The sequence below is a fragment of the Salmo salar genome, chromosome ssa23 (genome assembly GCF_905237065.1).
Source record: "Salmo salar chromosome ssa23, Ssal_v3.1, whole genome shotgun sequence".
Taxonomy (NCBI): domain Eukaryota; kingdom Metazoa; phylum Chordata; class Actinopteri; order Salmoniformes; family Salmonidae; genus Salmo; species Salmo salar.
This window is the reverse complement of record NC_059464.1, coordinates 14,306,040-14,326,636: the sequence shown is the minus strand read 5'-3', so window position 1 is coordinate 14,326,636 and position 20,597 is coordinate 14,306,040. Positions and strand designations below refer to the sequence as shown.

General features: G+C 42.0%; 2 protein-coding genes across 4 annotated transcripts in view; one reads left to right on the top strand and one right to left on the bottom strand.

Moving 5' to 3' along the window:
* The first annotated feature begins 7,339 nt into the window (after window positions 1–7,339).
* LOC106584193 (transthyretin) lies at window positions 7,340–10,151 on the top strand. Its single transcript, XM_045705893.1, has 4 exons — window positions 7,340–7,413; window positions 8,973–9,110; window positions 9,285–9,396; window positions 10,038–10,151. Exons 1-4 carry the CDS (start codon window positions 7,340–7,342, stop codon window positions 10,149–10,151), a joined length of 438 nt encoding a protein of 145 aa, XP_045561849.1.
* A 449-nt stretch (window positions 10,152–10,600) lies between these two features.
* Window positions 10,601–20,597, bottom strand: part of LOC106584194 (beta-1,4-galactosyltransferase 6) — a 46,115-nt gene continuing 36,118 nt past the window's right edge. For all 3 annotated transcript variants that reach the window (XM_014169187.2, XM_045706528.1, XM_045706529.1), the window contains 3 exons: window positions 19,927–20,049; window positions 18,290–18,391; window positions 10,601–16,283 (listed from right to left, as the gene is read on the bottom strand). In XM_014169187.2, coding sequence (XP_014024662.1) covers window positions 16,136–16,283; window positions 18,290–18,391; window positions 19,927–20,049 — 373 coding nt within the window. In that variant the 3' untranslated portion in view covers window positions 10,601–16,135. The remainder of the gene's footprint in view (window positions 16,284–18,289; window positions 18,392–19,926; window positions 20,050–20,597) is intronic.

Genomic DNA, 20,597 nt, shown 5'->3' with positions numbered 1-20,597 from the left:
AAATTGGTGGCCATCAGGGCAAATTTGAGGCTTTTAGAACCTGACAACGAGCCATCCTCAGCAAGGTTGTAAAGTGACAGTGAAGATGAGGCCTCAGAGTCTGATGTTCAAGAGTGTGACATTGAGGAGGTCCAGGGAGAAGACATAGAAGCCTGAGAGGAAGACAGCCAATGCTTTAGTTTCTACACTATCATTTTACAGATGTATGTTGACAACGTTTTTGGGAGATGCGATGGATCATTGGGGATCATTCAATATTCCCTTTCTTTTGTCGTTTAGTGAAATCATCCCATGTGAAGAGTCAACTCATTTAATTAAAGTTCAATTTGTAACTAAATCGTTTCTTTTGGAAGGATTTAATCATTTGCAATTATGTCTACTTATGATAAGGTGAAAGGTTTATGTTTCTGTCTCCATATATGGTAAATATATCCAATGCAAAAAACATCTACATTTAAATGGTATTAATATTAATTTGCATATATTCCCGTTAATTCCCAAATATTCCCATTAATTCCCACAGAAAGTTTCCACCTCTGAATATTCCCCAAAATATACAAAACTATCTAAACCTCATCCCCTCTTACAGACAGAAACTAAAAACCGCCAATTCTGTCAAACATACGGTGTGGAAATGGACTGGCGAGACCATTGAGGAGTTAAAGGACTGCCTAGACACCACAGATTGGAACATATTCAATGACAACATACACGAATACACAGACAGGGTCACGTCCTACATCAGTGTATGTGAGGAGAACTGCATACCATCAGATATTCTATCACACAGCAATGACAAGCCATGGTTCACTGGTGAGCTTAGGGCTCTCCGCAGTGCCAAAGAGGAAGCCTACAGAAGCAAGACCAAGATCCTCTATAGAGAGGCCAAGAAAAAGCTACACTCAGGAATTAAGGCACGCCAAACATTAGTACAAAGACAGGCTAGAGCAATAGCACTCCAGCAACGACTTCTCGTCTGTCTGGAAAGGACTGAAACAAATTACCAACGTCCAACCTAAAGCTCCCCCGACAGCAGACAGCCCCTCACTGCCAAATAAACTAAACCAGTTCTACTGCAGATTTGACTCACAAATGCCCCTCAATCACCAGGGCAATACCCCCCTCCACCTTCCCCTCCTTGCCACTCCTCCACTCTTCTGCCATTCCAGGAACCCCCTGGCCCCCTCCTTCCCCACAGCCAGTCCCATGCTGCGCTCCACCCCTGGTCATCACAGAGCAGGTCAACAGAAACAGAACAGCAGAAAGGCTTCCGGCCATGACAAGGTCTCTCCAACCACACTTCAGCACTACGCTAACCAGCTCTCCCCTGTTTTACACTGACATTTTCATCCAGTCATTAGAGCAATGCATTGTTCTTGCCTGTTTAAAATCTTCCATCATTGTTCCAGTCCCGAAAAATCTAAAGTTATGCCTGAACAACTATAGACCTGTGTCATTATGAAAACCTTTGAGCGCCTGGTACTGTAACATCTTAAAACCATCACTAACGCCTCCCTCAACCCACTGCAGTTTACGTACAGAGCTAACAGGTCTGTGGACTACGTTGTCAACATGGGCCTACACTACATCCTCAAACACCTCGATAACCTGAAGCCATATGGAAGGATATTGTTTGTGGACTTTAGCTCTGTATTCAATACTATCATCCCAGAACTGCTACAAGTCAAATTCTCCCAGCTGAACCTGTCCAGCTCCATCTGTCAGTGGATCACTGACTTCCCGACCAACCGGAAGCAAGCTGTGAAGCTGGGAAAAACACCTTTCGGACTCTTTATCCCTCAGCACTGGAGCGCCGCAAGGATGCGTGCTCTCACCTCTACTCTACACCAATGACTGCACCTCCAACAATGCATCTGTCAAACTATTCAAACTATTCACTATTCTGGTCAGTATCATCATCGACGGCGATGAGTCTATGGTCCCGTGTGGCTCAGTTGGTAGAGCATGGTGTTTGCAACGCCAGGGTTGTGGGTTCGATTCCCACGGGGGACCAGTACGGAGAAGAAAGAAAAGAAAATGTATGAAATGTATGCATTCACTACTGTAAGTCACTCTGGATAAGAGCGTCTGCTAAATGACTAAAATGTCAAATGTAAATGTACAGTGGAGAAGATGACCGGCTAGTGGCCTGGTGCAGTCGCAAAAACCTGGAACTCAACACAGACAAAGCTGTGGAAATGGTAGTTGACTTCAGAGAACGCCCCTCCCACCATCTCTTCCCCTCGAGATTGACAGCTCTGCTGTTAGCATGGCTGACATTTAAATGACTAGGTACCATCATCTCCCTCAAGTGGGTGGACAACATCACAGCTGTCACCAAGAAGGCACACCAGCGGATGTACTACTTGCGGCAGCTGAAAAAACTAAATCTCCCAGTCAACTACGATCTGATTTTATGCATCAATCGTTGAGTCCATCCTCACCTCCATTACCGTCTGGTTTGGGTCTGCGCCTGCCCGCTGCAAGGGCTTACTTCAACGCATTGTCCAGTCTGCAGAGAAGGTCATCGGCTGCCACATGCCATCCATCAAGGTCCTGCACAACTCCAGGGCAAAGAAGCATGCAGTAAAGATCATCACCGACCCCTCCCAACCAAGTTACCCCCTCTTCCAAAAACTCCCCTCTGGCAGGCGGTTCAGTTCACTCATAAACAAATCCTCCCTTCAACAGAATTTAGAGACTAAAGGACTATGCACTCTATGCTGCACAAGCCATCTCTGAACTGTACACAAAATAACTGCACTATACTGCATTGTAATCTGTCAATCTCTCTGCATTTAGATATATTCATACTGATACTGTAAATTTGTACATCCACCGTATATAAACCATATACCCACTGTACATTTGTATACAGTGCATTCGGAAAGTATTCAGACCCCTTCCCTTTTTCCACATTATTCTACAATGGATTAAACTAATAATCTACACACAATACCCCATAATGGCAAAGCGAAAACAGTTTAGAAATGTTTGTAAATGTATTCAAAATAATAAACAGAAATGCCTTATTTACATAATTGTTCACACCCTTTGCAATTGTAACGGTGTAATTAAGTTGTTAAATGGGTATTATGCCACCTCCTGGTGGATTAGTGTGTTTACATTGTCTAATACACTCAGTGATAAAGGTATGGGATTTTGGGTAATCCACAGCAGATCTATGGAGAATTGCTGTGGGTGAGTTGGAAAATGAATAGTCCCGGGATAGAAATGTATAAAGTTGACGTTACATCATAAAATCCACATTTTACATAATACATTAGCAATTTATGTTATTAGTAACTAATGTTGTTGGTTTCGTGTCAAATAAGCCACTCTTTACATACACTTAGGTTGGAGTCATTAAAACTCGTTTTTCAATCACTCCACAAAATTCTTGTTAACAAACTATAGTTTTGGCAAGTCGGTTAGGACATCTACTTTGTGAATGACACAAGTCATTTTTCCAACCATTGTTTACAGACAGATTATTTCACTTATAATTCACTGTATCACAATTCCAGTGGGTCAAAAGTTTACATACACTAAGTTGACTGTCATTAAACAGCTTGGAAAATTTCAGAAAATTATGTCCTGGCTTTAGAAGCTTCTGATAGGCTAATTGACATCATTTCAGTCAATTGGAGGTGTACCTGTGGATGTATTTCAAGGCCAACCTTCAAGGCCAAACTCAGTGCCTCTTTGCTTGGCATCATGGGAAAATCAAAAGAAATCAGCAAACAAATTGTAGACCTCCACAAGTCTGGTTCATCCTTGGCAGCAATTTCCAAACGCCTGAAGGTACCACGTTCATCTGTACAAACAATAGTACGCAAGTATAAACACCATGGGACCACGCAGCTGTCATACCGCTCAGGAAGGAGACGCGTTCTGTCTCCTAGAGATGAATGTACTTTGGTGCGAAAAGTGCAAATCAATCTCAGAACAACAGCAAAGGACCTTGTGAAGATGCTGGAGGAAACAGGTACAAAAGTATCTATATCCACATTAAAATTAGTCCTATATCGACATATCCTGAAAGGCCGCTCAGCAAGGAAGAAGCTACTGCTCAAAAACCGCGATTAAAAAAACCAGACTACGGTTTGCAACTGCACATGGGGACAAAGATCGTACTTTTTGGAGAAATGTCCTCTGGTCTGACAACACAAAAATAGAACCGTTTGGCCATAATGACCATCGTTATGTTTGGAGGAAAAAGGGGGATGCTTGCAAGCTGAAGAACACCATCCCAACCGTGAAGCACGGGGGTGGCAGTTAGAGGACGACCGATTATGATTTTTCAACGCCGATACCGATTATTGGAGGACCAAAAAAAGTCGCTGCCGATTAATCGACCGATTTTTTGTTATTTATTTGTAATAATGACAATTAAAACAATACTGAATGAACACTTATTTTAACTTAATATAATACATCAATAAAATGAATGTTACAAGTATTAACAGTGTTTCCAATGCCATCAATATACAAAGTGAACAATAATGGACCCAAAATCGAACCCTGAAGAAAACCTTTCTGAATTTCAAGAAATTCAGATTTAACCCCATCTATGAAGATGGCCTGAGTTCTGTTCGCTAAGATAATTCTGAAACCATAAACGGGCTGTATATCCCAGGCCTACTCTTGATCATTTCTTCAGCAAAACAGAATGATCAACAGTGTCGACCGCCTTTGACAGGTCAATGAACAAGGCAGCACAGCATTTTTTAGCTTTTGCCCAGGCAGCATCTCTCTTATGTATGACTTCAGATAGCTCTGGACTGAACCAAGGGCTAGACCGATTTTTAATGCTCAGTTTTTTAAAGGGAGCATGTTTATCTACAATACAATTGAAAACATTTGTGAAGTGTTTCACAGCCAACTCTGGGTCAGATATAGATGCAATGCAATCAAAGTCACCAAAATAAAGGTCACAAAAAAAGGTCGTAATAAAAATGGCAATTAAATCAGAGAGTTTGTTTAGTACACAGTTCTTGGCGGAGGGTGGACGATAGATCAAATCAAATGTATTTATAAAGCCCTTCTTACATCAGCTGATATATCAAAGTGCTGTACAGAAACCCAGCCTAAAACCCCAAACAGCAAGCAATGCAGGTGTAGAAGCACGGTGGCTAGGAAAAACTCCCTAGAAAGGCCAGAATCTAGGAAGAAACCTTGAGAGGAACCAGGCTATGAGGGGTGGCCAGCCCTCTTCTGACTCTGCCGGTGGAGATTATAACAGAACATGGCCAAGATGTTCAAATGTTCATAGATGACCAGCAGGGTCAAATAATAATAATCACAGTTGTTGACGAGGGTGCAACAGGTCAGCACCTCAGGAGTAAATGTCAGTTGGCTTTTCATAGCCGATCATTCAGAGTATCTCTACCGCTCCTGCTGTCTCTAGAGAGTTGAAAACAGCAGGTCTGGGACAGGTAGCAGGTCCGGTGAACAGGTCAGGGTTCCATAGCCGCAGGCAGAACAGTTGAACCTGGAGCAGCAGCACGACCAGGTGGACTGGGGACAGCAAGGAGTCATCAGGCCAGGTAGTCCTGAGGCATGGTCCTAGGGCTCAGGTCCTCCGAGAGAAAGAAAGAAATAGAGAATTAGAGAGAGCATACTTAAATTCACACAGGACACCGGATAAGACAGGAGAAAGTCAAGACAATAGCACATGCACCTGTTGCCAAAGAATGTCCTGTTTTATGTGCAAATACTCTGATTCATACATTTTAACACCTTTATACTTCACACCCTCTTTTCCAGTTTGTTCTTAAAATTTGTCCTCCAGCATTTCCTACTCCTATTACAGCTCATCTAGTGGTTAAGACATGTCATGACAGGTTGAAGAAGCCAAATGTATCTATACTGAACAAAAATATAAATGCAATATGCAACAATTTCAAAGATTTGACTGAATTACAGTTCATAGAAGGAAATCAGTCAATTTTAAATAAATTCATTAGGCCCTAATCTATGGATTTCACATGACTCGGCAAGGGCGCAGCCATGGGATGGCATAGGCCCAACCACCCACTGGGGAGCCAGGTCCAGCCAATCTGAATGTGTTTTTTTCCCACAGAAGAGCTTTATTACAGACAGAAATAATCCTCAGCACCCACCCCCACCCACCTCAGACGATCCCGCAGGTGAAGAAGCTAGATGTGGAGGTCCTGGGCTGGGGTTGTTACACGTGGTCTGCTGTTGTGAGGCCGGTTGGACGTACTGCCAAATTAACATTAAATTATCTGGCAACATCTCTGTTTCTGCAGTGAGCATACCAATTGAACACTCCCTCAAAACTTGAGACATCTGAGGCATTGTGTTGTGTGACAAAACTGCCCATTTTAGAGTGGCCTTTTATTGCCCCCAGCACAAAGTGCACCTATGTAATGACAATGCTGTTTAATCAGCTTCTTGATATGCACACCGGTCTGGTGGATGAATTACCTTGGCAAAGGAGAAATGCTCACTAGCAGCAATTTAAACAAATTTGTGCACAACATTTGCGAGAAATAAGCTTTTTGTGCATATGGGACATTTCTGTGATCTTTTATTTCAGCTCTTGAAAAATGGTACCAACCCTTTACATGTTGCGTTTATATTTTTGTTCAGTACATTTTCAGTGTTCCGCAGAGTAGTGAACAGTCAAAATTACTGCTTCATGAGCCAACATTCAGAACTTGGCAAATGGGGAATAGAGATCAGTGTCTGAATATAAGTCTATCCTCAGTGGTTTATGACTAACCAACATGAGCTATACTGTACATGCTTTGGCTCCATCTTCAGGCTAAATGTAAGATAACCAAACCTGAATCTCATATCGTATTACAGTAGGTTGGCACTCTAAAATTCAGTAAGCCTCTCTATCAATAGTCAAGAGGAGAGGAATTATTAGAACAGGACCATTTTACAAAATCAAACAGATATCTGAAGAGTCAACAGTTACCTAGGGCCTTGAATTAATTCTTGAGGAGCCAATCTGTCAATTACATATTTAGGAGGGGGGGAAAAAAATCATAACTTCAGTTGATGAAGGTGTCATTTATATACGCTACTGGACCCATCCATTGTTGTTCCAGATTAGACTTATCTGTACTCTGAGAAGACATGTACACACACGTAATCATTTTATCCTCTTCCTAATCCCATTTTTATAAAATGGCCGGAAAGCGTGGTTTGTGTGCAAGAGTTTCTGATTCCTTCATTATTGACTTAGTCAATAATGGGGGATATAAAGGTACCAGAGAGGGGTGTGTTGCCCAATTCTATGCCAGTCAGTCAGTCTGTCTATAGGTCTGCCTGTGTTAGAGCTGTCAACCAGTTATCACTCCAAATGGACAGATCATTGATCTGTGTGCTGCTACCCACTGCTGTCCTGCTTTGCAACACTGCCCCAGTGATGAGTAAGTGTGCGTTTGTCTGTTTTTGTTGGGGGGGGTCACAGTGCCATTCTGTGTGGGCTTGTCATGGTATGTTGTCAGGGCATATTAAACCAAAGAGGTGTGTACAGACAGATGTAAAGGTTGCACTTCACTGATCCTATACAGGTGGTGGACACTGTACTTCTACTGTGTATCCTCCAGAACACAGGTCTAACATGATGTGTGTATAAAGAGCACGCAGGCCAAGATGCCTATGGGTATTAGTACAAAAGGGCGATTGACATTAAATGACCTAAAGTTGTGTGTCCTATTTGAGATTGGTATGAGGGAATACATACCAATTAATCTCTGTTTGTTTAGAAGTGGCATGTATAGTGATACACAGCAGATACTTTTGCTGACATTTTATACTTACGTCACTTAGCAGACACTCTTATCCAGAGCAACTAGGGTTAATTGACAGATTTTTCAGCGGCTATCTGCCGCCTGGTGGCTGACCAACTTATGGCAATACACTGATTGGACCTCATCACACTGGAACGGCATATGAGTTTTCTGAGCAATGTTCTGTACATACAGAAGAATAGGCTAACATAACTGTTCTGTGGCCTTAATTAGGATAGTTAACCTGTAATAACTTTTGCAATGCATATCATAGATAACAATATGAAAGCTATGTCAACTGATAAGGTTTATTAGCCGTTTAAACGTACAGTACTAGATAAGGAAAAAATACTTACAATATTAAACATTTGCACAGTTTGTGTTTGAAGTTGAGATATCAGAAGCTATCATCATCTTAATATAAGTGTGGGATGGAACGCTACACGGCCAGTAACTGACCGTCAGTGTGGGATGGAACGCTACACGGCCAGTAGCTGACCGTCAGTGTGGGATGGAACGCTACACGGCCAGTAGCTGACCGTCAGTGTGGGATGGAACGCTACACGGCCAGTAGCTAACCGTCAGTGTGGGATGGAACGCTACACGGCCAGTAGCTGACCGTCAGTGTGGGATGGAACGCTACACGGCCAGTAGCTGACCATCAGTGTAACATCACCACCTGTTCATGCTGGTCCACATCCGCACTTTGACCTTTTTGTCCTCTTACTACACTAGAAATTTGACTCAAATCAGGGGGGAAAAAAATAGTCTTTCCGCTCCCATTTTACATAGGAGCACTGGAACAGACAAATTTCCTGTTATTCCTTGCCTAGGCTTACCTATAATTTTCGATCCTCGAAATCCAAAGCTCAGACATTACAAAATGGCACGGTTGTGAGAGAATGCATTACAGTAGGTTACTTTCGTTCTCTAGGACCATGGTTGGCGTGTTGCCATGTCTGTATTTCTGACCTTGATGGCTGTGTTGTGTCTGGCATAGCTGCATAGATGTGCCAATGCTTGGCGCCAACTGATGGTAAAAAGTGTTACTATTTGTCTATATTGGTGTAGTCAGTTTGTAGCGTTCGTCTTTGTATACCAGGCCCTGTGTATGGTTGGTTATGACTGTGTGTACTATGTGACTGTTCATGGATTGGTATTTTAGTTATATCAATGGCTGTGGTTTGTGGTCCAGGACAGGCACGGCGAGTCAGACGCTCAATGCCCGTTGATGGTGAAGATTTTGGATGCGGTGAAGGGTGTACCAGCAGGCTCCGTGGCACTGAGTGTATCCCGACGAGACGCCGATGGAATGATCTGGGCACAGGTTGCTAGTAGGTACGTATGAGGATGCACTACTGTTTGGTGTGTACATGTGAAATGTTGTTCATTACTAATACAAAATGTACATTCTACTATGTGGACAAATTTTTCAACCAATTGCATTATTAAAATGGTATTCTACTAATCTAGAAAAGTTTTCAAACTGTGACAGCGCCCTCTCTCCTTCAGAATGACAGACGTGACAAGTACATCATTTGGACGGGGGTGTACCGTGTTGAGTTTGACTCTTGAGGCCTACTGGAAGTCTCAGGGAACCACGCATTTCCACAAGACTGCCGAAGTGAGTACAATCCCTAACCCGCTCAGTGCTCTCAGAGACCTAGTACACAAATGTAGGTTATGTAGCATGATGTAATGCTCTGTAACTATATCCGGTTTTGTTTTACTATGGTGCCCCGTTTCCTTATTAACACAGGTTGTACAACTGAAGGGTTGTGTGAACATTTTGTGCAGAGAAATTCTGTCAAATCTTGTACATCAGTAACACTGGAGTGTGTAATAAGCAAAGGTGGACATTTGTAATAGAGGAATGTGGCTAGAGACTAGATTACCTTTAGTACTACACTAGTCTTGTCCCCAGACCAGAAAAGAGCAACAGAAATTACTCACCATGGAGTAGACAAACCATGTAAACATTTGGACCTAAAAATCAGAGACAAAATAATTAGTTGGGTAGAGGGAAAATAAAATGTGACAGTATAAATCGCATGAAAAGTGACTGACTTGCGTATGACCGCACACTGGCTTTGATTCAATAGCTTTCTTTGCTACTCTAAAATGTTGTTTGTCCTCAGTGAAGAGGTCACAGACCTAGTTGGCCAAAAGTTATCTGCCTTCCTGAATGTTGGTCTGCGGGAGTGAGGTGAAAAAAGCAGTACAAACTGATGTGCCGTGTGTGTGTGTGTGTGTGTGTGTGTACAGGTGGTGTTCGAGGCCCACGCGGAGGGACATCGTCACTACACCCTGGCCCTGTTGCGGAGTCCCTTCTCTTACACTACCACGGCTGTCGTGATAAACGCACACACACACACCTGACCAAGCTTAACAAATAAAGAGCAGGTAAACGACTGACTGAGCCTTCCTTTGTTTAACGAACACTACCACACACATTACTACATAAAGTGGGACAATTGTCTGCACTGGTCAGTTAGGGAAGAGCGTATCGTAGGAGTAACACCAACTGTCGGAAGAGAATGCACATTAATGATTTAGTTCAGCTCCCTTCTATAGGCTACTGTGTAGGTTTACTAGTGATAAAAGTGGATAATTGTAGGGAAGGTGAATCTGTGGGTAGCACATACCTGAAGCCTACAGGTACTGTATAATGTAACTTGTTATACGCATGTATTAGCTTGTAAGATGTCTATGCATTTCATTTGTGTAGGACTATGTATTACTTTTTCAGTGTCCGACTGACAAAAAAAGTCACTATAGAAAGCAGTGGCGAGAGATGCAGAAAAAAGACAAAGAAAAGACGTGAGGTATCAGAGGTGTTTCCCAGAACATGGCAATGAATGTGTTTTATTAATATTTTGTTGACAAAAAAACTAAACTTTACAAAGTCCAACAGTTCAACTCTAGTGTATAGTCTTTTACTGGCTGTTACACCAAAGATTGTGGAAGATTGACAAGATGGCTAACCGTTCGGCTTCACCATGTAGAAAGTTGTCTGCGTTGTCGGAGGGGGGAGGAACTCTAGCAAAATGAAATTGCTAAACTAGACGCAAGAGGCGCATTAGTAGGCGCTACATTGAATTAAGCTTGTTTTTTGGGGCCAAATCGACAACGTGTTTAAAGTTCATATTTCTATAAATGCATCTTCCGAACAATCTAAGTACAAACCCATAAAGTCGAATGAATATGCCTGACATTGAATGAGCAAATATATTATTTGTATACCAGATTTGACACTTCATTTCCATAGATTTCCATTCAAAAGTCACTACTTCCTCTGTGTCATCCTCCACTTCCTGGTGGATGGTAGTAATGCAAGAGTCTGCACTCAGGCTCCAGCTATGACTCTTTGTTCAGACAGAGCAGAGTATAGTGAGAAGACCAGAGAGCTGAGGATCCAAGAGGATTGTACATGTCATGGTCCAAGTAGCCAAAGTAGAACAGGGCTCTGATTGGACAGCAGGAAAAATTGGATACAGCCAATCATTGATACACCAACACAGACACAATAGACAGACACTTGAGTAGGATTCCTTTTGAAATCCTACACAGCCTGTTGTCATGGAAACTTTGTGCCAGAGCTCCATTCTAGTTGGAAAATACAAAAGCAAATACACTAACTTCAGTTTAAAAACAATCCAAACCTTTACTGTATCTTTCAACCAAGAATCCAAAGTGAACAGTTTGAACAAAAAAAAAAAGAATTAAAAAAATAATAACTCAAGGCACAAATATGAATACTGCAAAAATGTCATACTCTACATTACAAATGATGTAATGGTGAATATACTAATTAGAAAAATTGTATTTCTATTTTTGGATATTCGTACAACCAACAGAGGCAGTAGGAGGGGAGAGTAGGGGGGGTCCCTTGCCCCCCTCCCAATTGGGCTGGGGGTGTAAACCAAACCACTAGCGACCGGGTGTAGCCAGCACACTGCCCAGCCGCCCCCTAAACTACCCTTCCTTCCATACCTCACCCCCTACTCCTCTCAGAGGCAATAACAATATGTACAACTCCGAGTTAAGTCCCAAATGGCACCCTATTCTCTATATAGTGTACTACTTCTGACCAGAGCCAGTAGTGCACTATATAGGGAATAGGGTGCCATTTGGGACACAGAGAGAATACTGACGCTAAATAATCTTCAGTGACGGGTGCTTTCTCTAATTCATCTCTTTAATACTCTTCACACTGTTCCCTGAACAGATTGAAAGTCAGACACTATGACAGGAAGAGAGAATATAAAGAAGCGGATCCCTTCCAGCGAGTGAGATGATGGGATCCAGAAAAAGAAGCTACTGACTCAAGAGTGCATCTCTCTGCTACAGTAACTCAAGGTGCCCTCAAGTGGGGGGGACAGCTAGGCTGCCCATAACTTCTACAATGTATATAAAAACAATGACAGCGTTTATCCTCTTATGCAAAAATCTGTTACTGAGCAAAAGGCATAGCAAAAGAGAAGCCCCCAACCCAGTCCCTAACACTGAGCTATACCCAACACCCAGAGACATATACAGAGATATATAGGTAACTTCCAAAATAAAATAAACACTTGAATAAATGAGGGCTACAAAGTATAGAAAGCAGATGCTTCCATGCAGGTGTGGTTCCTGAGTTAATTAAGCAATTAACATCCCATCAATGTTAGGGTCATGTATAAAAATGCCCAGTTGCCCATTATCAGACACTTGTAAAATCTATGCCAAGGCGCATTGAAGCTGTTCTGGCGGCCCAACGCCCTATTAAGACACTATGTTGGTGTTTCCTTTATTTTAGTAGTTACCTGTATGTTGTATATATGTCATATATGTCATAGATATATGGCTCTTTTAACACTTACACCCTGATGCCTACTATCAACACTAGTCTATCTGGATGCCGAGACACCATAGAGGAGCTCATGGGAGTAGAATTAATTTAAAAAGGGAAGGAAGGAAAGACGAGTAGAGATAAGAAGTGTAGAAGAAGAGGCAGGTGGAAGAATTAGGATGGGTAGGTATCAGAATTGGAACTTTGGCACAGTTGACCACCTCCAACAGAATGTCTTATCACTACCGTGTCTTCTTTGATTCCGTCTCACCTCACCCGATTGGTCAGAAATACACCATTGAGGTCTTATGTAACCGTAGCTAATGTCTGTTAACCAAAACAGACTTTAGCCTGGCACTTTGTTAGCCACTTTAGCTTTGAAGCGAAAATGACTGTAAACATCTTCAGGCCGCTCCTCCACAGCACTACAAGAGTGACGGGACAGAGAGAGCTAGGCTACGTTCCAAATTACCCTACTCCCGATATAGTGTACTACTTTGACCAGGACGCATAGGACTCCAGTCAAAAGTAGTGCACTATATAGGACACAGGGTGCCATTTTGGACAAACCCCATGTTTGGAGCAGGACAGGAGGTTCCCAGTACTGCAATACTGTGATGGAGAAAACATGGGTAGTTTGAATAGAGCTGTTCTACTTGAGACATACATTTGATAAATCAACTCAACATCACTAGCAAAACACCCAGACAATTTAAATATGAACTGTATGGGCAAAATATATGTACAAGAGAAAAAACGCTAATAAGTACAAAGAAATCAACTGCCTACATTTTTTCCTTGCTAATCTTTGCAGTGCTCAAAACTTTAACAATTTAAAGTATTCATGGCCCAAATTTCAGTCTGTGCCATTCAAGAACAGGGTTAACTGTTAGCTTTTGCTGCTGTTCTTTCATTCTGGCCCCTAAATACCTCACAAGCCTATTAGGACCACATCACAGTTCACACACACACAAGCCCAAACCACAAGCTCATGCGCATGGCCAGTTACCTAACACATGAGACGCACATGAGCCACAGACACATCCGAAACATAATCCTGTGCCAAACACGCTATTCGCTCTGTATACACTCCTCCTCCATAATAGCAAACTGCACACACCAGAGGAAGATAGAATGACAGCTCAGCTTACCACTTAGCAGCAACAGTCCTTAGCTCTGGTCCAGGGCATTACGTGTGGCTTGCTGTTGAATGCTCAGCATCAGCAAACTACACATAACACCCTGGACCAGAGCTACTACAGTCCTTTGAACCCTGGCCTCCATCTGTGTTTCTGTACAGGAACACACTCCATAACTTCAGTTAGTCCATTTTCACACTGTGTGCCTCAAGAGAGGAAAAAACAAACACTAAAAGGCAAAACTGAAAAAGTAAACATCTTGAAATTATCAAATAAATTATGCTTAAAAAAACATCTAGCAACAAAATAAATCAAGGCATGCAAAAGATAGTTGACCTAAGAGATTTTTTCATTTTTTTTTTAAAGCCAAATGTCCATCTATTGTTACAACTTCCCAGTGAAATGGAAGAACCACTCACTCTGTTAAGTCCTTTAAGTCCTCAGGAAGAAGGTAGCTGCCAAAACAAAATTCAAATCCACTGGAATAACTACTAACAGGCTCTGAGCGTTTAAAAAGGCCAAATATGTACATACGTGTTCTGTGCTCAAGCTTTTAAGTGGCCAGTATTAACACGTGTTCTGTGCATCATGCGTGTCGGCAGTGCAGCAAAGAAACAGCAAACCGCTCCTCATGTGACAGACAGAGAAGTAGGATCGAGTGATCTAAAACATCCGTTAAAAAAGGAAAAAATAAATACTAAGAAAATAGATCATATCAGAAAATGTACACCACAATAAACACATAAGTCACCTTCGCTTAGCTCCTCTCCTATTTCATCCTCTTTAAGGAATATGTTTGAATACATGTTTCATCTTTAAAAAACGAACGATGTGTAAAAAAATTATATAACATGAAGACAAAAATGTCTGTTGGCTCGTAAGGTGATACTGAGACGTTAGAAGTTAAAGCTGTGCTGGGCGGTGCTGTGAGATAAAGTCAGAGTCCCAAATGGCACCCTATTCCCTATATAGTGCCCTACTTTTGACCAGAGCCCGAATGGCCCTGGTCAAAAGTAGTGCATTAAGCCTCTGGTCAAAAGTAGTGCACTACAGTTTATAGGGAATTTGTGATGGGGGGAAAAAACTAAATCGAGTTACATATAGCAGTATTATTTTTGGACGATATCAATACCCGATTCTACGAATCGATTTGTAAAAGTAAAAAATCTAACTTTTTTTCCCCCTCTCGTAACTGTAACTAGTGCTAGTCGGCTGTACCTACGCCAAACCTACTGGATGAAAAATACCATAGCTTGTTCTCCATCTTTTTAAATAGTGATCCAAAATGTTTTTAGCACTTATTTCCCTGACTGATCAAAACTCGTCTTCTCATACTCTCTCGTCTCTCTGCAGCAGACATAGACTGAGTGTACAAATCATTAGGAAAACCTGCTCTTTCCATAACAGAATGACCAGGTGAAAGCTATGATCCCTTATTGATTTCACTTGTTAAATCCACTTCAAAAATCGGTGTAGATGAAGGGAGGAGACATTAAAGGAGGATATTTTCGATCTTAAGACGGGTATTGTGCGGGCCATTCAGAGGGTGAATGGGCAAGACAAAAGATTTAAGTGCCTTTGAACAGGGTAGGTGCCAGGTGCACCGGTTTGAGTATGTCACTGCAACGCTGCTGGATTTTTCACTCACAACAGTTACCCATGTGTATCAAGAATGGTCCATCACCTAAAAAACATCCAGCCAACTTGACACAACTGTGGGCAGCATTGGAGTCAATATGGGGCGGCATCCCTGTGGAATGTTTTGTACACTCAGCATATAGTGAGCAATATATTTGGAATATCAAATGGCAATAAAAAATAAAATAAAATAAAAAAAATTGCAGTATCGAATAGCAATACATATCGGCACCGAAGTATCGTGACAATATCATACTGTGGGGTCCTTGGCAATTCCAGCCCTATAGGGAATAGGGTACCATTTGGGAGGCAGCCAGAGAGCTGTGGTTCTGCAGCTGAGCCTGACACTTTAAGGCGTTGCAGTAAACATCAGATGTGGAGAAAAAAAACGAATACTGTCCTTCCCTCCTCATAATGTATTATGAAGTGTTGATGTGAAGTAGCTTAGTAGCTAAAGCCAGCATGAACACACTGACATGCAGTGACACACGGACACAAAATGTCAGATACACACATCCTTGCAAGCACACACACACCATTCACAATCATCACAGAAACATACACAATCAATTGTTCGATTAAACAGACCCTATATGCCCCTTCCTCTTTTGTGTTTTTTTTAAGTTTTTTTGAGTAAGGTTTCTTGGCAGCGTTACATGGTGTGCCTCCGACCCCCACCCCTAGCCCCTCTTTGGGGTACAGTTTGATGCTTGAGGGAGTGTGAAGGGTTTAAGGGGTCAGGTGGGAGTCAGAGTTCAGTAGTCTGCTATGGGGGCCAGATCAGGGTGCAGGTCCACGGTGATGTTCTTATACAGGGAGCTCAGGGAGATCTCAGGGGTGTAGTTGAGGTTGTTCAGGCCATCCAGGTGCTGCCTCTCTTTGGAATACCTCAGCAGCTTGTACCTGCAGAGAGAGGAAAGGAAGGGGAAGGAGGATTAGCTAGCCGTTAGCATTCATACCAGCAGTCACAGCTAAAAATGCCACCCTATTACCTACATATAAATATTTATTCCCTAGGGGCCCTGATCAAAAGTAGGTCACTGTGTAGGAAATAGGGTGTCATTTCAGGTGCAGTCACAGGGAGAGGAGGATAAGATAGCAGTTGGCATTTATACCTGGAGTCACAGCGAGAGGAGATGAAAGGGGATTAGCCTAGTTAGCGGTTAGCATTGACAGTAATGAATCCAATTATACACACCACCACAGGGATCCTTAGTTAGCATTAATGCTAATGACATTAGGGAGATCCATAGTTAGCATTTGCATAATGAAACCAGGAGGATCTTTTAGTTAGCTTTAACGCTAATGAATCAGCTTACACTGTCTGGAGGAACTTGTGCTCTAGTTGCAGAAGGAAACCCCTTACCCAAAGAGAGAAACTATTCTTCCCCCTCTCCTCCTCTGTCCCTCCCTGCATCTGAACATAGCCCTCTAGTGCAGAGTTACGATGAGGACTGTAATGCGGATGAGACCTGGTTAACTTATGTTAAAAAAGGACTGACGACTGTCAACACGGCGAAAGGGACTTGGCCAACGAATGGGGAGTTAACGCAATGCAGGCACAGAAAACACACACGCACATACAGTACCACAAACCACTGACACTAGGCCTGGAAGGTAAGCAACTCTTATTATATCAATCATAGCTCTGTGGTTGCACCAAGGCTAGAGTGAGCACAGAATTGTGTTGAAATAAACAAACAAAAATAATTTTGAAAAAAAAACCATGATATTCCAGTACCTGGGATACGTCCCAAATGACATTCAATTCCCTATATAGTCCACTGCTTTAAGTACATAAAATGTGAAGTAAAACATGAGAAAGTGCAGATGGCTGGATATAGTGAAAAGTTGAAGGTACTGAAATAAAACAGAAATTAAGATACTTACTCCTGTCCACAAATGGAGATAGAGATGAGGAACAGCTGCACTCAAGAAGTAGGATTAACAGCGTTCACTACCTTGAGATTTTTAAAGCAAGGGACTGTTTTAGGTACACTATATATACACAAAAGTATGAGGACACCCCTTCAAATTTGTGGATTTGGCTATTTCAGCCACACCCGTTGCTCACAGGAGTATAAAATTGAGCACACAGCCATGTAAGCTCCATAGACAAACATTGGCAGTAGAATGGCCTTACTCAAGAGCTCAGTGACTGTCAACACGGCACCGTCATAGGATGCCACCTTTCCAACAAGTTAGTTCGTCGAATTTCTGCCCTGCTAGAACTTCCCCGGTCAACTGTAAGTGCTGTTATTGTACAGTGGAAACGTCTAGGAGCAACAACGGCTCAGCCACGAAGTGGTAGGCCCTCAAGCTCACAGAACAGGACCGCCGAGTACTGAAGCGCATAAAAATAGTCTTTCCCGACCTCACTAATGCTCATGGCTGAATGGAAGAAAGTCCCGGCAGCAATGTTACAACATCTAGCGGAAAGCCTTCCCAGAAGAGTGGAGGCTGTTATAGCAGCAAAGGGGGGGGGGGTTGAGACCAACTCCATGTTAAAGCCCATGATTTTGGAATGAGATATTCAACTAGGGGTGGGCAATTTCAGTCCTCGGGAGCCTGATTGGGGTCACAGTTTTGCCCTAGCCCCAACTCCAATAATCACCTAATCATGATCTTCAGTTTAGAATGCACTTTGATTAAATCAGCTGTTTGCTAGGGATGGAGAAAGTCTGACACCAATCAGGCCCCTGAGAACTGGAGTTTCCCACCCCTGCAAGGTGTCCACATACTGTTGGTCATGTAGTGTATTTTCATGAATACCACATATAACGAGGACTTCTTGGAGCAACGCTGTATTGACAGAGCTAAGCTAATGTGATGTTTGAGGTAAAGTTAGGTAAACATTCTTTGACATGGTTACGGCACCTGCTATGAACTACTAGCATGCATGTACTGACCTGCCCAGGAACTGCACCTCTCCCCGGTGGTGGTGTGGGATGGACTTGTATTTACCCATTTCTCCCTCCGGCCTTGTGATGTTCAGACCAGCATAATGTACTCTATGAGAGAGAGGGACAAACAAAGCCGTTCATTAACCTGTTAGGGCTAGGGGGCAGCATTTGCACGTCTGGATAAAAAAAATTTACCCGATTTAATCTGGTTACTAATCCTACCCAGTAACTAGAATATGCATATACTTATTATATATGGATAGAAAACACTCTAAAGTTTCTAAAACTGTTTGAATGGTGTCTGTGAGTATAACAGAACTCATTTGGCAGGCAAAACCCTGAGACATTTTCTGACAGGAAGTGGATACCTGATGTGTTGTATTGACTTTAAACCTATCCCATTGAAAAACACAGGGGCTGAGGAATATTTTGGCACTTCCTATTGCTTCCACTAGATGTCACCAGCCTTTACAAAGTGTTTTGAGTCTTCTGGAGGGAGATCTGACCGAACAAGAGCCATGGAACGATGATGTCCCATTAGACACCTGGCGCGCGAGTTCATGTTGGGTACCCTCGTTCCAATACGTTATAAAAGAGTATGCATTCGTCCACCTTGAATATTATTCATGTTCTGGTTAAAAAAGGCCCTAATGATTTATGCTATACAACGTTTGACATGTTTGAACGAACGGAAATATATTTTTTCCCCTCGTTCATGACGAGAAGTCCGGCTGGCTTACATCATGTGCTAACAAGACGGAGATTTTTGGACATAAATGATGAGCTTTTTTGAACAAAACTACATTCGTTATGGACCTGTGATACCTGGAAGTGACATCTGATGAAGAGAATCAAAGGTAATGGATTATTTACATAGTATTTTCGATTTTAGATCTCCCCAACATGACGTCTAGTCTGTATCGCAACGCGTATTTTTCTGGGCGCAGTGCTCAGATTATTGCAAAGTGTGATTTCCCAGTAAGGTTATTTTTAAATCTGGCAAGTTGATTGCGTTCAAGAGATGTAAATCTATAATTCTTTAAATGACAATATAATATTTTAGCAATGTTTTCTAATTTTAATTATTTAATTTGTGACGCTGACTTGACTGCCGGTTATTGGAGGGAAACGATTTCCTCAACATCAATGCCATAGTAAAACGCTGTTTTTGGATATAAATATGAACTTGATAGAACTAAAAATGCATGCATTGTCTAACATAATGTCCTAGGAGTGTCATCTGATGGAGATTGTAAAAGGTTAGTGCATCATTTTAGCTGGTTTTATGGTTTTGGTGACCCTGTCTTTGACTTGACAAAACATTACACACAACTCTTGTAAATGTACTGTCCTAACATACTCTAAATTTATGCTTTCGCCGTAAAACCTTTTTGAAATCGTAAAACGTGGTTAGATTAAGGAGATGTTTATCTTTCAAATGGTGTAAAATAGTTGTATTTTTGAAAAATTTGAATTTTGACATTTATTTGGATTCAAATTTGCCGCTCTTGAAATGCACCTGCTGTTGATGGAGTGCACCACGGGTGGCACGCTAACGTCCCACCTAGCCCCAAGAGGTTAAGTTACCCAATCAGATAACAGATTTGTCTCTCTCAAACACAAACAGGCGCACACAAACTGACCTGTTCCAGAGGTCATCGTCCTCTCCTCCCCAGCCCCAGAACGCATTGGGAAAGCCATTAATCTTCCGGAACTGTTCCACTGTGAGTCCACTCACGCCCCCAAAGAACTCACTATATGGTAGTCTGTGGACAACACACAGCGTTACACACAACACACAGGACACACACCTGTAACACGCGCAACACACATTCAACACGGACAGAGGACAGACACAGACAACAACATAGCCTAGCTTTGCCTGGGGAAAGACTGAGTTTTGAACAAAACGACAGAAAGGAAAAAGAAAAAAAGGAGAGACCTTACCAGTCAGTATCACTGGAAAGCAAACAGGTAACAAAGAACAAGTTTGGCTGTGATGCAACACACAGACCAACAATTATGTTTTCAGACAATTTACCATGCAGTCTGCAAATTTAGAAGAGAGTCATAACCAGACTGTAAAATCTGTTCATAAATTAAGCCTTAGTCCAGGACCACAGTGTTTCCCTTGTATTCATTTAGCAGCAGCGCACCGCCACTGCTAAATTGTTGCCGCAAGACCAAAAAATAATTCGAATTTTTTGAAATATGTTTTCAGGATTGTAAAAACGCTTTAAGTGTAAACTTAAATGACTAAATATGTAGAAAAAATGATTGACCTATATATTTTTTTTAATGATAGAATTGTGGA